This window comes from Carcharodon carcharias, chromosome 14 (assembly GCF_017639515.1).
Source record: "Carcharodon carcharias isolate sCarCar2 chromosome 14, sCarCar2.pri, whole genome shotgun sequence".
In the NCBI taxonomy this organism is placed as follows: domain Eukaryota; kingdom Metazoa; phylum Chordata; class Chondrichthyes; order Lamniformes; family Lamnidae; genus Carcharodon; species Carcharodon carcharias.
The window spans coordinates 144,327,092-144,342,316 of record NC_054480.1 but is presented as its reverse complement, the minus strand read 5'-3'; the positions used below and the strand labels follow the sequence as shown (position 1 = coordinate 144,342,316).

General features: G+C 38.8%; 1 protein-coding gene across 6 annotated transcripts in view; it reads right to left on the bottom strand.

The window, feature by feature from the left end:
• Positions 1-15,225, bottom strand: part of dot1l (DOT1-like histone H3K79 methyltransferase) — a 110,460-nt gene that overhangs the window by 33,639 nt on the left and 61,596 nt on the right. For all 6 annotated transcript variants that reach the window (XM_041204047.1, XM_041204051.1, XM_041204048.1 and 3 more), the window contains 7 exons: positions 15,057-15,194; positions 14,361-14,486; positions 11,993-12,477; positions 10,698-10,836; positions 5,759-5,911; positions 3,515-3,632; positions 2,313-2,950 (listed from right to left, as the gene is read on the bottom strand). In XM_041204047.1, the coding sequence (XP_041059981.1) occupies positions 2,313-2,950; positions 3,515-3,632; positions 5,759-5,911; positions 10,698-10,836; positions 11,993-12,477; positions 14,361-14,486; positions 15,057-15,194 (1,797 nt within the window). The remainder of the gene's footprint in view (positions 1-2,312; positions 2,951-3,514; positions 3,633-5,758; positions 5,912-10,697; positions 10,837-11,992; positions 12,478-14,360; positions 14,487-15,056; positions 15,195-15,225) is intronic.

Genomic DNA, 15,225 nt, shown 5'->3' with positions numbered 1-15,225 from the left:
AGTTTGCTGATGACACAGTGATTGGTTGGAAAGTTGTGAAGAGGACATAAGGAGGCTACAAAAGTAAACAGATAGGTTAAGTGAGTGGGCAAATATCTGGCAAATGGAATATCATGTGGGAAAATGTGAAATTATCCATTTTCGCAGGAAGAATAAAAAAGGGAGCATATTATCTAAATGGTGAGAGACTGAAGAGCTCTGAGATGCAGAGGGATCTGGGTGTCCTAGTGCATGAATCGCAAAAGCTTAGTATGCAAGTAATTAAGAAAGCTAATAGAACGTTATCGTTTATTACAAGGGGAATTGAATACAGAATTAGGGAGATTATGCTTCAGTTATACAGGGCATTCGTGAGACCACATCTGTGTACAATACTATTTCAGGAAGTTCAGAGAAGGTTTACCTGACTAATACCTGGAATGGGACGTTGCCTTATGAAGAAAAGTTGGACAGGCTGGGCTTGCACCCACTGGAGTTTAAGAGTAAGAGGCGAATTGATTGAAACATGCAAGATCATGAGGGGTATTGACAGTTTGGATGTGGAGAGGATGTTTCCTCTTGTGGGAGAATCTAGAACTAGAGGTCATGGTTTAAAAATAAGGGGATAGAGAGAATTTTTTTCTGAGGGTAGTGAGTCTTTGGAACTCCCTTCCTCAAAAGGCAGTGGAAGACAGAGGTAGATAGATTCTTGATAAGCAAGGGGATGAAAGGTTATCAAAAGTAGGCAGGAATGTGGACTTGAGGTTACAATCAGATCAGCCATGGTCTTATTGAATGGCAGAGCAGGTTCGAGGGGGTGAGTGGCCTACTCCTGTTCCTAATTTGTATGTTTGTATCCCTAGTGTCAGAGATCCAAATTACAAGAAAAACCAGTACAGACATGGCTTTTGATGTGTTGAGAGGTGATTTTAGTATTAATAGGATAGTAAGGTTAATCTAGAGACCATTATAAATTTGACAGTGGGAGTAGGCCAAGGGCTCTCAGGTCCAAACTAATAAAAGACAGATATAGGACTGATATCATGAAGTTCTTCTTCACAAAAGGAAGAAGGGAACAGGGGTTAGAGTTGTTAGAATGAAAATGGCTGAATGTTTCTAACATTGTTGCAGATGAAGCCAATCACTGTTGTGGCATTCATTTAATTGGCTTCAAAAACCTCAGCTTTATTCAGTGAAGCTAAACAAGGTTCATTTCAAATGCCAGCCTCAGCAGCAAAAATGAACAGTGGGAACCTCGAAGAACAAGACAGACAAGCAAGCGAAGATGGTTTTAAAGTTAGTTTAATATAAAACTCTAAAAATATAGATTAGGCAAAAAACATTAATAAAAATCACGTCCCAAATACATTGTCTTGAACAATGTTGGTTGCAGTCAATATTTTAGGGACTCTGAAAATGCTCAAGGTTTCCCTGGAAGCTGTATTCACCATATTTAGGTGCAGCATTCCAATGTGCTATGTCAGCACTGCATCCATATACATTCACACCTCTAGGTTTGATAGCCTTCCTATCATGAGCTTTCTTTCCTCGTGGTCCTCAGAAGCAAGCATAAGCTTGTCTTTCAGCAATACACCTACACACAGTAGGCAGCTTGACCAAGTACTGGGACTTCTGCACTTGGTGATGCCAAAGCTGAACCAGTAGTAACTGACAGTTATAGCCAAAACATAAATCAAAAGGCCTCATACATACATAAAATGAGCAATCAGATTTTAGCCAACTGTTAGTCAGACAAACTACATTTCTAATTAAATTTTAAAGCTGTGGTCGGTTGTGAACCAACACCAGCAGGGCTCAAGTCAATAGAGGTCGAGATCAAGGCATACCGGAACAGCCCGTGATACAGGATGGCATCCACTAAACTGTGAGAACATGGGTTTACAGCCTATACTAAATTCAAGAAAGCGACTTTTTTTCCAAAATAGAACTTCTTCAGTTGGCAAGGAACAGAGGAAAATTTATCATCTAACAAAAAACATGGTTAATGACAGAGATATAACACAGCATATGGAGAAAAGATTGCATTTGACTATGGCACAAATTTTCTTAAACAAGGCAGTATTCCAAGATAACTTCAACAGAGACTGAAGAATGAATATATGTATAGTTTTTTTAAAAAATGAACTGGCTCATCTGTACAGCCCTATTTTTACTGTAGTAACCATGTTAAGGTGTAAACATCCACTGAGGAATATATGATGGCATTTTTACTGCGGTACAATATCTAAGGGTATTCAGATAGGCTTTGAAGTCAAAAACAAGTGTTCCCTTCCAAAATAATCATTAAGATAGGAATAAATCAAATCACTTACCATGGAACTAATATTCAAAGGAGATCCTGAAGAAAGTCCTAGTGCAGCAAGGAGGGATTTCCGTTTAGGAGAGCTGCCTGCATTTAAATTGGACGTCAAAGAAGAACGTTTTCTTCTGCCCTTCTTTTTTCCTTCTTGTGACATTGTCTGTCCAGATTCCAACTTGATGGCTGAAGCAATAGGGGCCTGTTTATTTAAAGTAGATTGCTTTATATTTCCACCATTAGCAGTGGAAAATATTATTCTGCGTTTGGATTCATTCTCCTGATCCGAGGCACCTTGGTCTGGCTGTAGATCTTTTTTGATTACCTCCGAGAAGGCCTTTTGTGTGTCCGCATACTGTAAAACCCCACCTATGCTTGGAGAACTGGTCGCTGGATTTTGAGAGCTAGACAGCCTTGGGCTGCCTGAATGTTGAGTGGTTGGAGAATTTTGTTCAGAATTTCGAGAGTGCATCAGGTGCATTGTTGGATGCTGTGGGTTTATGCTCTGCAAGACTGAACTGTTGGCAAGGATACCTACACTGGTGGAATCAGAATCTTCTAATAGTGTCTTGTCATGACTATTGAGCACTGACTGGATGGGAGAGCCAGAATGGACTCCATTGACCGCCACAGAGCCAGCTGAGTAACAAAAACCTGCAAAACAATAATCACACTGTAACGACACTAGCTTCGATAAAAATTTACCATCCACTTTTTATTGTTGCTTGGCATGTGTGTTTTTCATTTTAATACAAAGTAAAAACTTTTCCAAAATACCAACATTGATTTTTTTTCTCAATTACATGGTATATCCATTTTCATTCACAACCACATAGAAGACCCAAAATATAATACTAGACATTCACAGATTCTCTATTTTACATTCTAACACACTTAGCTTCAAACACTTGGAATTTGCAGGCATTATATAAACACCTCAAATGATATTTTTGAAAAGGTAACGTTTTAATTTTATGAAATTCCCCACTGCCAATAATTTATTACAACCATAGCACGATGAGATACAACAAAGGCACCATAATAAAAACGGACTAAGTATTTAAGATACATCAAGGGTATAACATTCACATTACTTTCAAGATAAATTAGAAGTTCTGATCTAACCAACCTATCAATGATATTTTAATGGTTATTTAATCAAATGCAAATGTAACCTGCTCCACGTAAACTACAATTCAAAATCAAAAATACAAGTACCTGAGTTAGCCAAAGACTGTGGTTTATTTCCAGCCACATTTCCATAGGTAGCACCATATTGTTTGTCAAGCATTGATAAATCACGATTTGAAACGTGAATGGGACTGGGTGTGCTTCTCTGTAAAAGACATGAAATTAAACTGATATTCCTACAAAAGCAAATGATTGGACCAAAATAAAACTCAAGAAAATTAATATTTGATATTGCCTCCTGCCAAAAACTTAAGCAATCTGCACCAAAACCAAGAACCATGAAATGCAAGAACTACTAAATTGTTGAGTATTACAGAGTTTTAATTCATTGAGTGAATGAAGGATTTAAAAGCATTATTTGTCCGATGTGTCTAAACCAAGCTCCCATGCTGCTCTCTAGAGTCATGAGGATGAGAGCTCAGTCGGAATGTCACCTGTATTATGTTTTGGTTAACGGTGGTTCCAAACTTATTGCTAAAACCCATTTTAGAGATTCATATCCAGTGAGCACACCAACACCCCAAACTCCTATGCAAGTGTTATTTTATAATTATTGTTGTAGATATAGCGCCAACCCAGAATACTTCACCAATTTTGTCACTATAGCTGTTTTAATTCTGCTCGTTTATATTTTTAAGATGAGATTCAACAACATTATTTGCACTCACTGGCAACAAATGCAAAGAGCTCACAGGCTTTGCCATTACAATGAAGACTGTCATCAGCTGCCTCTGCCACTTCCTCCCTTCCCCTATCACCACAGGGTCAGACTTCCTCTAAGGTTACACCTGCTGAATCCTGAACTTGCATTTTGCTCTCGTTTCTCAACCGACCATCATGCCCTTTCTGAACTTATCCCGTTGGCGAGATATACCTCCTGCTGGCATGTTCTTTGCATTCCCTGAATGATCAGGACTCAGCTCCACTGCAGCTCCATCTCCCAAAAACTTGAGAAACTTTGGTATAAAAAATATATTTAGTTCCTTTGGAAGTAACACTCACAAATGCTCATTTTTCTCCAATATAACCTGGTCAGGACAGGCTACCTTAGAGCGATGGCCAAGGACAAATAACTTAAATTGGCAACAATTTGCATTTGCTTAGGTTGGTTCACACGGAAAGTCGAAAAGATGGGCACTGACACCAGTGTATAAAAGATTGGGTGATTGTGAGGAGGAGACGACACAAGGTTGAATAGCTAAGGAGCAATGAGCTTTCACAGAGACACAAGTCAAAATAGTTTCAAATCTACCTCCAATGACAGAACAAATACCTGGAGAAAATTGCTGGTGTAAGGTGGAATGAAGCTACATAGGGATATAAAAAAATGAGGAGAAAGGCTTAGAAATCAATATCGGAGAGAGCCAGAGCATTTAGGCACAATTAAAGCAATGAGCACAAAGGAACATCAGCAGAAGGAAGAACTTGTTGGATTTCTGCAATAATTGACATTCATGATATGTGAAAAATGGAAAATTAGTGGGGAGAACTTGAAAGCTAAATTTTCTAACTAATGGTGCAAATTAGGGTTTTAGCAGCCATGGGAGAAGCAGGACAGAAGAAGGGGTTGCCAGAGATGGAAAAACGCACGCTGGATGAAAAGCAAGATCAGCTCACAGTCAAGTTAGCATACCAAGGTTTACATCTTTTGGACCAATTAAAGCAGATGGAGAGCTGGTGCCAGTGGCTGAAGTGAGGCAAAGCATGACCACAGTTTTGCCAACATTCAGGTAAAGGAAATGTTGACTCAAATAAGCTGTTAGGAAGGATAGCAGTCTCAGTAGAGTCAACAGTAATGGAGGCGAGGTGAAGTTATGCATTATTAGCTAATGAAAACCCGGCTTGTAGATGATGTCACCAAAAGAGACTGAGTCAGAGAAAGAACAGACACAGAGGAAAATAGAAATTACTCTCTGGAGGCTTGAGGTACAGACAGGACTGGTGAATGAAGCAGCAATCCATTCCATACAGACCTCATCTCAAAATGCCCAAAGTGAAGCTATGTAAGGCCGACAAGAAACTAGCAGTTCAGGATTTGGAACAGTAGCAGCAATTGAGCATGAATAGGTGCAATGAATAGGGGTGGATGGGGGAAATGGGAGGCAAGATAAGTGATAATGTTACAGCTACTGGAATCACAATCTGTTTTTAAAACTAGACAGGACATTGAACTACTAAGATGAGACTGCACATGGAAATTTATTTTAGTCAATTGAAAAATTCTTAATTCTACCACTTGTAATATTGCAAATTTATTCAAATATTACTTACAACTTTTTCAGCACGGACTGGCAGAACTACACTGGCCAGGGGAATGCTGACAGGCAATTTGTTTGGTTGAACAGTGCTCAGTGGAATACTGATTGGTAGGCTGGTTATGGTTTCAGAATTATTAACTGGACTTTTGCTGCCATCTTTAGAAAGCTGCAGGGAAAAAAAAAACAATATTCAAAGAATGGACATGCAAATAAATCACAATACAGCCTTTCATAAAACCAATCAACACTGATCTACTTCAAACATGCAAACGAATAGCAAATGGAAAAGGTTTTGCAAGACTATTTGAGTATTTGAAATGGCTGCAGTTTTGATGAAATTGTGTACCTTGAATGTGTAAAGGATTAAATTAATACAATAGGACTCTGGATATTTGTAATAGAACCATCTCACTGACTTCTGGAAAATACAGCATCTATGTCAGTAGTTACATAGATGGTTCAAGAATTGCGGCCATAGATCCTAATTGTATTATAGGGGAATGAGCACTCAAAGATTCTACATTAAACATTTCCTATTAGTCCTGCCTCACTTTTTCATTAAAGCACAAAGTGTAGGGTGCAAAGGTCAATTTAGTACAAATTCATTGCTTATCAATACACAGAGTGGTGAAGCAGCAGGGATGGCAACACTGAATTGTAACTGCAGATCTGTACGCACTAAGTCTTGGGAGTCCAGTCACTCAGTTTTGGCTGTTTGCAACTCAACAGTTCTATTTAGGGCATTCACTGCTATTCAACATGGGAATGAGCTAGTAAAGACACCTGGAATATTCCTAGTTTCATAACTAATTGCGTCTGGTAAACTATCAGTTCTATCTTGGCTGGAAAATAAATTTTCTTTTCAACAAGGGTCATGGTCAGAGTATGAATAACTATCATCAATGGAAAGCAGAACAAATTTTACCTTTTAATATCCAGACCACACGGAAAAACTAAATGCTAGAACCAGTCAAAACTCAGTGAATTTTGCATCATGAAGTACGAAAGCAGTCAACATCAAGAAAATGTTACAGACCTATAAGAGTGACATATTGCAGGGCCATTTAAAAATTGTTCATTTTTAAAAATCAAGTAAGTGCATTACTTGGAGCTCTGGAAATATTAAATTGAAACATATCTAAAATATCTTTATAAATTGAAAAAACTGGAACAAACAACTTATTTCTTCAAAAAAGCTTTTGTAGACTACCAGGACATTGAATCATTATGTTATCCATCATAGGTTCTCTTTTTTGTTGAGCTGCTTTAGGATTATTAAATCATCTTCATGAAAGGAGCAAGGGCATCATCGAGAGATAGTTTTCCTGCTGAAATTTCTTTTGCCATACTCCTGGGAAGATTAATCAACGAACAGGAGGAGAAGGCTCCACAAACATTCCCACCCTCAAATGGGGAGCCCAGCACATCAGTGCAAAAGACAAGGTTGAAGGATTTGCAACCATTTTCAGTCAGAAGTGCTGAGTGGATGATCCACCTCTACCTCTTCCCAAGGTACCTAGCTTCACAGATGCCAGTCGTCAGCCAATGTGATTCATTCCACATAATGTCAAGAAATGGTGGAATGCAGTGGTTACAGCTGAAGCTATGGGAACTGACAACATCCCACCCGTAGTACTGAAGACATGTTCCAGGGCTAGCCCATGCCTCTAGCCAAGCTGTTTCAGTACAGCTTGAACACTGGCATCACCTGAATGTGAAAAATTGCCCAGCTTTGTCCTGCCAACAAAAAGCAGGACAAATTCAAATCTGGCCAATTACTGCCAGCAAAATGATGGAAAGTGTTGCTGACAGAGCTATCAATTGGCATGTATCAAGCAATAACCTGCTCAATGATGAGTTTGGTTTCCACCAGGGCCACTCAACTCCAGACTCATTACAAGCTTGGTTCAAACATAGCTAAATTTCAGACACAAGATGAGAGTGACTGTCCTTGACATCAAAGCAGCATTTGACTAAATATGACACCAAAGTGCCCTAGCAAAATTAAAGTCAATGGAAATCTGGTAAAACTCGCCACTGGTTTAGGCATACCTAGCACAAAAGAGGTTGGTTGTGGTTGTTGGAGACCAATCAACTCCGCCTCAGAACCTCGCTGTAGGAGTTCCTCAGGGTAGTGTCCTAGGTCCATATTCAGCTGTTTCTTCAATGACTTTCCCTGTGTCATAAAGTCAGAAGTGGAGATGTTCGCAGCTGATAGCATAGTGTTCAGTACCATTCACAGCTCCTCAGATACTGCAACAGTCCATGCCCGCATGCAGCAAGACCTGGACAACATTCAGGTTGTGGCAAAGTGGCAAATAACATTCGTGCCACATGTGCCAGACAATGACCATCTGAAGCAAGAGAGAAGCTAACCATCTCCCCTTGACATTCCAATGGAATTACCATCGCTGAATTCCTCATCCATCAACATGCTGGGGTTACCGCTGATCAGAAACTGAACTGGACCGGCCATATGAATACTGCATCTACAGGAAGTCAGAGGCTGGGAATTCTGTGGCAAGTAACTCACTTCCCAACTCCTCAAGGTCTGTCTACAAAATTAAATATCCATCAACTTTTACTTCACCCCATTTTAAATGGATAGATCCAACCTGTTATTTCCCTGAAATGTATTCTAGTCGAGAATTCAAGGTTCAAATGGGAATTCCAAAGAGCACTTTGGATTATTGCAGTTTCTTGACAAACTTGCAAGTTGTATGAGGAATCGCAAAAATTACTTATCAAAGTATCTTAGCTTTAGAAAGTAACTTGTACTAAACACAAGTGGTTAAGTGTGATGGAATACTCTCCATTTCCCCTGAGCTCAAGAAGCTCAACACCATCCAAGACAAAGCAGCCCGCTTGATCAGCACCCCATCCACCACCTTAAACATTCACTCCCTCCACCACCAGAACAAAGTAGCATACAAACTGCACTGCAGCAATTCAGCAAGGCTCCTTCAACAGCACTTTCTAAACCCACGACTTCTACCACATAGAAGGGCAAGGGCAGCAGACGCAAGGCATCACCATCACCTGCAAGCTCCCCTTCAGGTCATGCACCATGCTGACTTGGAGCTTTTTCACTGTTCCTTCACGATGGCTAGATCAAGATCCTGGAACACCCTCCCTAACAGCATCATGGGTGTACCTACACCACAGGCTACAGCAGTTCAAGAAGGTAGTTCAACACCACCTTCATAGGGACAATTAGAGATGGGCAACAAATGTTGGCCTTTCCAGTGACATCCACTTCCCATGAACAAAACAAAACTTAATCCCAGATTGCTCGACTACTACCAATCAGAAATCAGTTGAGAAGCTGATGCCAGTTTTGTAGTTAGAAACTAAATTATGAATACATGTGGAAATGGCTGTAGGTGAGGATTAAGCCATTTCCATGCTGGTTTTGGACTTAACATTTGCTCAAGTGTGCTGAAAGAACAGGGAGATTTATTCTGCAAATCACAGTTTTGGTAGCTTTCAGAGCCTCATTTGGAATAGCATGCCCAGTTTTGATTTCCACACTTAGTGGTGATTTTGTAGTGCAAGAGAAAGTACAAAGGAGGGTAACCAAAATCAAGTATCTGGAGTAGCTACCTCTTGGAACTCTTAGTTATCCTGATAGGCTTTAAATGATGAGGCTATTCTCATTAGTCAAATGTCACCTTAGAAGAGTTAAGCTTAAACTACTTAAACTGATGAAGGGAATAGATTATGGTTCAGTGGATAGGCTTTTTCAGATGGATAAAAATGGGGCAACTAGGAGGCATGAAGAGTTAGATAATAAGTGATTATTTGCACAGATTTATCACCCTCTGCCACATATTTCCGAAGACACCTAGTGTTTGGATTCGCAACAATCCTTCAAAATGGTGGATGAACAAATTTCTAACAGGAAAGCATCTCAACTGATAAGGTGTGATATGAGGTATCCGGGATTACAAATATGAATAAGCATGGGCTTCTAGAACTTGCTTGATTGTCATCAAGAATTAGTGAAGAATTTCCTTAGTGATCTTTTCTAAATTGCCAAAGATTTTATTTTGTTTCTCCCAGAGGAAGCAAAGGCCAGAGGAAAAAAACAATGATAAGCATTGCCACACCAGGCCTAGGTGGGAGCAGGTTTGGCGTACCACATGACTTTGTGCATGTGCAGACCCTACCTCCTCCTTGACTTGCAGCTGGAAAGTCTGTTTCCTAATGGAACAAGGACTTGGCTTTTGTACAGAGCTATTCTTGCTTGAAAGGCTGCCTTTCTGACTTGTTTGTAAATTCACACCAAAACAATGTGTTTTCAAGAAACCAAGCAATTGAAAATCAGTTCAAATCAGGCTTGTCCAAAAACCCTACACCATTACAAGCAATTTAACTTCTTTAGGATGCCAATAGCTGTTCCCTGTGATAATACTGCAGTGCCTTTAGAGAGGCGCATAATTGTCTATCAGGCCTGGATTAAGCAAAGATCTCTGTTTTGAGCCATGGTCAATACTCCTTCCAGGAGATTTAACAGTCATGCCTGACCTTTTCTCCATTAAGAACAGATTAAGACAGATTATCACCAACCAAAGATGATGCAACTACTCAAGAAGAAGAACTGCGTCATCATTTCCTCCTCCTTTCATCTCAAGTGACATGCCTTTATATGTAACAACATACCTCTTAACTGAGGTCAGGCTGAATCAGCTTCCACATTTTATGACTAAATTCAGGTTTACCAGGGTATTACCCGCCCATGAGAGAATTGTTTAAATCCTAATATAGACGGAGTTGAAAGAACGAGGATGTAATAATAGGCAAAGCAGAAACAGATGGAATTCAAATGCTTAATAGAAGACACATGGAGTTAATTGTAAAAAAAAAATAGTATAAATTGCTTCACAATGTATACACTTTATAAATCTGCAACAAAAAAAAAAACAAAATTCTAAACACCGTACTCTTAATACCTTCTCTGCGCTTTTCTCACATGTCATCTGCTGGGATGTTGGGGACAAAGGTTGCTGTTGTTCACCTGAACCATGCTGAACACCATTTGGAACTCCTGGACTATGATGTGGGAGACCAGTTTCTTTTAGGTTTTCAATCCTGCAATACATCAGCCAATTTCACTTTGACGTAACAGAGTTTAAACTGATTGTATAAATATGCACTTAAAGGAACAAAATAAATTATATTTGATATCCTTCATTAAATCTCTATAACATTAGCCTACTCCTAAACCTTTCAGTTTTCCAGCCTATTCCACCATTCAATGAGATCATGGCTGATCTCCAATCTAACGTCATACACCCACCTTTGCCCCACATCCCCTTAATACCTTTAGTTAACAGAAATATACCAATCTCAGATTTTAAATGAACAATTGACTGACCAACTGCAATTTGTGATAGACAGCTTGAAATTTCCACCATCCTTTGCATGTAGGATGGTTGAGAACAACAGGTTTCCTGAATCTGATGCATTCCAAAGCCTAGCAGCAGCTTGCTTTGTGGCAAGACGAGTGTTGACTTGGAGCCCAATAAGATGGTCACTAGCTGGTATGTATTTCTCTTTGGAATTTTAAATTTAGATTCCTTCTATCCCTGGTTTACAATATGACAGAACAGTACTGTTTTTTTGTGGACTGGCCTTGCGAATGAAATATTTTAACTATGGACTGAACAGCGCACAGACAAATCTACCACTAGCATAATTCATGAAGTTGAGGCCTCCTGGGTTTAGTCAGGAATAAAATTATTTTTCCAGTTTATCTACTACTACTCATCTGTGTTTCCTTGATAAATTATACCTGGGTCTTTTTGTTGTTTGATCATATTCTTCTGGTAGTTTATGGAGGTCTGCCTCCTTGTCTTGCCCCAGATTTGGTGTCGAGCGTTGCCCCTCAAAAACCAATTGTCACTCTCTAATGGAGAGAGATACCCATGGCCCTTCATGGACCACAGCTAACCACAATTACCATATTGTTAGAATTGCACAACAAGAATCAAGTTTTTTAAATTGAAATTAAGTGCCAGTTTTCGAGAAGGTCAAACTATCAAAACTTAACTAGAAAATCCACCCAATAAACACTTAGATTTACCAATTCAACATCAAGCAAAAACAAAAATTTCTTTAGTATCAGCTAAGCAATAATTATATCCCTCCGGGGAAATATTTGTCACTTGTTTGTTGGGAGGAGTCCAAAACACTTTATTGTAACATTACTTTGCTTTAACATTTTGAAATAGCATCTGTCACTGACCTCTGAGCACAGGCCACTTGTACTTCATGTACAAGCTTTTCACCTCCAGTATGATCTTGGTTCAAATGTCGACGAAGTGCAATTTTGGCAGGAGAAAACCTGGTGTAGTCAGGGAGAGTGTGACTTTGTAATCTGTCTGCTTTGTGTTTACTCATAAGGTTTGGGATGCACAGTCCATTCTCCTGGTCTGGAAACAGAGTGTTGTACACGTTTTGTGATTTGGAAGGAGGGCGGTTTACAGAATTGTGAATTTCAAAAGGTGTTGCACTTCCATTAATAGAGAGTTCGGGGCTCAAGCCATTCAGGTTTGCCATTGGAATCTTAGGGCATTCGATCTCAAGCTGATATCTGTTTCTTTCTGTATCCATCTCATAATTTTTGTTTTTGTGGCGCAGCTGAAGAGATACATCATCTGATGGCATATATGACTTAAGTTGTATTAGCTCTTGCTGCCGTTGACTCTTCTCCAACTCCACAATGCTTATCTAAAGACGCCAGGGAGGCAAGAAAGATGGAAAACAGTAATATTCTAAATCCCATCTTGCTAAGCTCTTAATTAACAATGTACAGTTTCATATCTAAAGTCCGTGCAAGCACTCAGGAAGCTTCATTTAAAAAAAGTTTTTGACAGCAAGCTAAATTCCATCAGCATCCAGATACTGTCAGCTGCACTTTATGTGAGGCATATTACCAGCCCCATAAACTCTTTCCTTAGAAATGAACTGTAAAAAAATGCTGAATTTCATTTTCAGATCAATCTGAAAAACATATTTTATGTAAATGCCTAAGAGAGATAGGCAATTTAATCACTCTACAGGTCAATTATTATAACCTATAATAAAAGTGCTTTCACACAAAACAATGCAATGGAATAAATGATCCTTTTACATCTGGAAGATAGTTCCAAGCAAATGATACAAAACTTAATTTTATATCAGTGGCCTTGATATTGCGTAATTCTGGATTTGATAATGCCAACGTCCATAAGTCTCAATAAAAATGTGTTTCTGGATGCCACCCTTTAAGAATCCAACTGGTTCACATTGATATTGCCAGCAGTTGTGCAACAGTTGGTTCACAGATAATGTACAATGTCCACTGATACCAATATAAAAGTAGCCATATTTTATTTTGACAGCTAAATGAATCATAAGCAAACTGAATTTCAGCACTGTTCAATAAATTTTCATTTGGGCTAAGTGCACAGCATAATTTCACATGACACTGCAAAACAGCTAGCTTCAACTGCAAAGCAGTGGCTTGCACAGAGAAATTACATTGTTGCAGGTTAACAGAAAGAGAAACACAAAAATATTACCTGCTTCTTAGCCAATGCAATGATCGAGTGGTTGATGATGGGCAACAAGTGGCAAATTTAATATTTGCAGGACTGGCAATCTTATCAAGTTGACCACAAAATATCATTAAATAACATTAAATATCTGAGCTATTGAGTAATTTATTCAAGAAGTTACTCAATACATTTAAATAAATGATTTATTGCTTCTGTGCTCAGCTTAAACCTGTTAGGTTCTAAGTTTAATGGTGGCTATTAAAAGGGAAACAGTTTCACCAAATTCTAACCTGCATGCACAAGATTAACTAAGAGGGAAAGGGTTCAGGCATTTTAATTATAAGACAAGCACCATCAGACACAAAATAAAATCTCCTCCCAATCCAATAGGTACAAAATCTCAATTTAAATAAAAACATATTTGTGTAATAGAAGTTCGGCCAATTTCCATTAGCTTTTTTTGTCAGCCCGTGTCTAGCAGATACAAGAAAATACAACTGCTTAACAGGCCCCAAACAAAAGTACTGAGAAGTGCACAAAGGTAGGGCTTGTTTGCTATATTATTGAGCATGTGCTCTTTCCCCTTAAGGACATAACTAAGCCCAGGAGTTTAGGAACAGATTCAAAACAGTCACCGCTTGGGACCCACTGGCATGTGCAAGGGCACTGTTGCATTTAACCTAATATAAATCAAGTGTACACAGCAAGGTGAAGCTTCTCACTGCTTCTCCAGCCAGAAGCACCCTTAGCAGATATACCTAAAGGGTACATCAGAGTTGAATAGAAAAAAAATCTCATCTCCTAGCTAAAGGTCCACCTTTCCTCCCTAGCACATTAATGAGGCAAGCTGATTGATCAATCATCAATTGTGTCTTGATGTATTACAGATCCGTCTTTCTCATATCTGACTGACAACTTTACTAAAAGGTGGCCTTTATTTAAATTTACAATCAGGTGTGTAATTTTAGGTTCATCTAAAGGAGACTCTGCCTACACAAGGAAACCAAACTGTCAAAGCTTTAAACTTATGGTTTTAGAAAATTAGTCTAGAGTAATAGCTTGTTGCTATCCTACCTGAAGCTCTAAGCAGTGCCTTTGTTTTTCTGAGATCTGGCTTTTCAAGGCTTGCTTCTCCTTCAGTAGGTTGTCCAAAGACAGAGAAGACCAATCCAAATTTAGCTCTTCACATCGTGCTTTCAGCTGTAACATTTAGGATCCAAGTAAAAAACCTTTTAATTATCCCTCATGCAAGTAAAAATGTTCATATTCCAAGATTCTTCATAATCTGAAAATTACAGTATCTCCAAACTGCTTTAACTGAGGCCTTTTTTCTGAGTCACTTGTCCTTAGAAATGCTACATGTGGAAACCAATCCTTCATTTCTAGCTAGACCACTAACTGGCTTTGAGGAGCTGCATGGGAACAGAACAATAATTTGTTCATTTTTTTCCCCTCACAGGGAATACAGCACATCTCTACTCAGCAGCTCATAAGAAACTGATGACAATCATAACTGGAAAAAAAATGGATACTTCATTGCATTCCTTAAAACCCTATAATAAAAATTCTTAAATAAACCATAATCACAAGGCAAAAACATTAATAAATTCAAGACTTTTAAAAAAATACTTCATAGCTAAATCTTGCAATAACTTCTATTATAACATGCCTAATTACAACTGACAAGAGGTCAAGCAGCTCAGCCTGCAACAGGATTCAAAAATGCCATGTTTTTAATTACACCCCACTCCAAACCCATTAAATAATTACCAGCTGTAGACTATGTTTCCTGAGGTCACCATTATCTTTTTCCAGCTGCTTTGTCTGTTCTTTTAGCTGCCTGTTGTGAGCGATGATCTCTTTCTGTGCTTGGAGTAAATCATTGAATGTCATGGCCTTTATACCCAACTGGAAAAAAAAAAGTTGGCCAAAATATAAA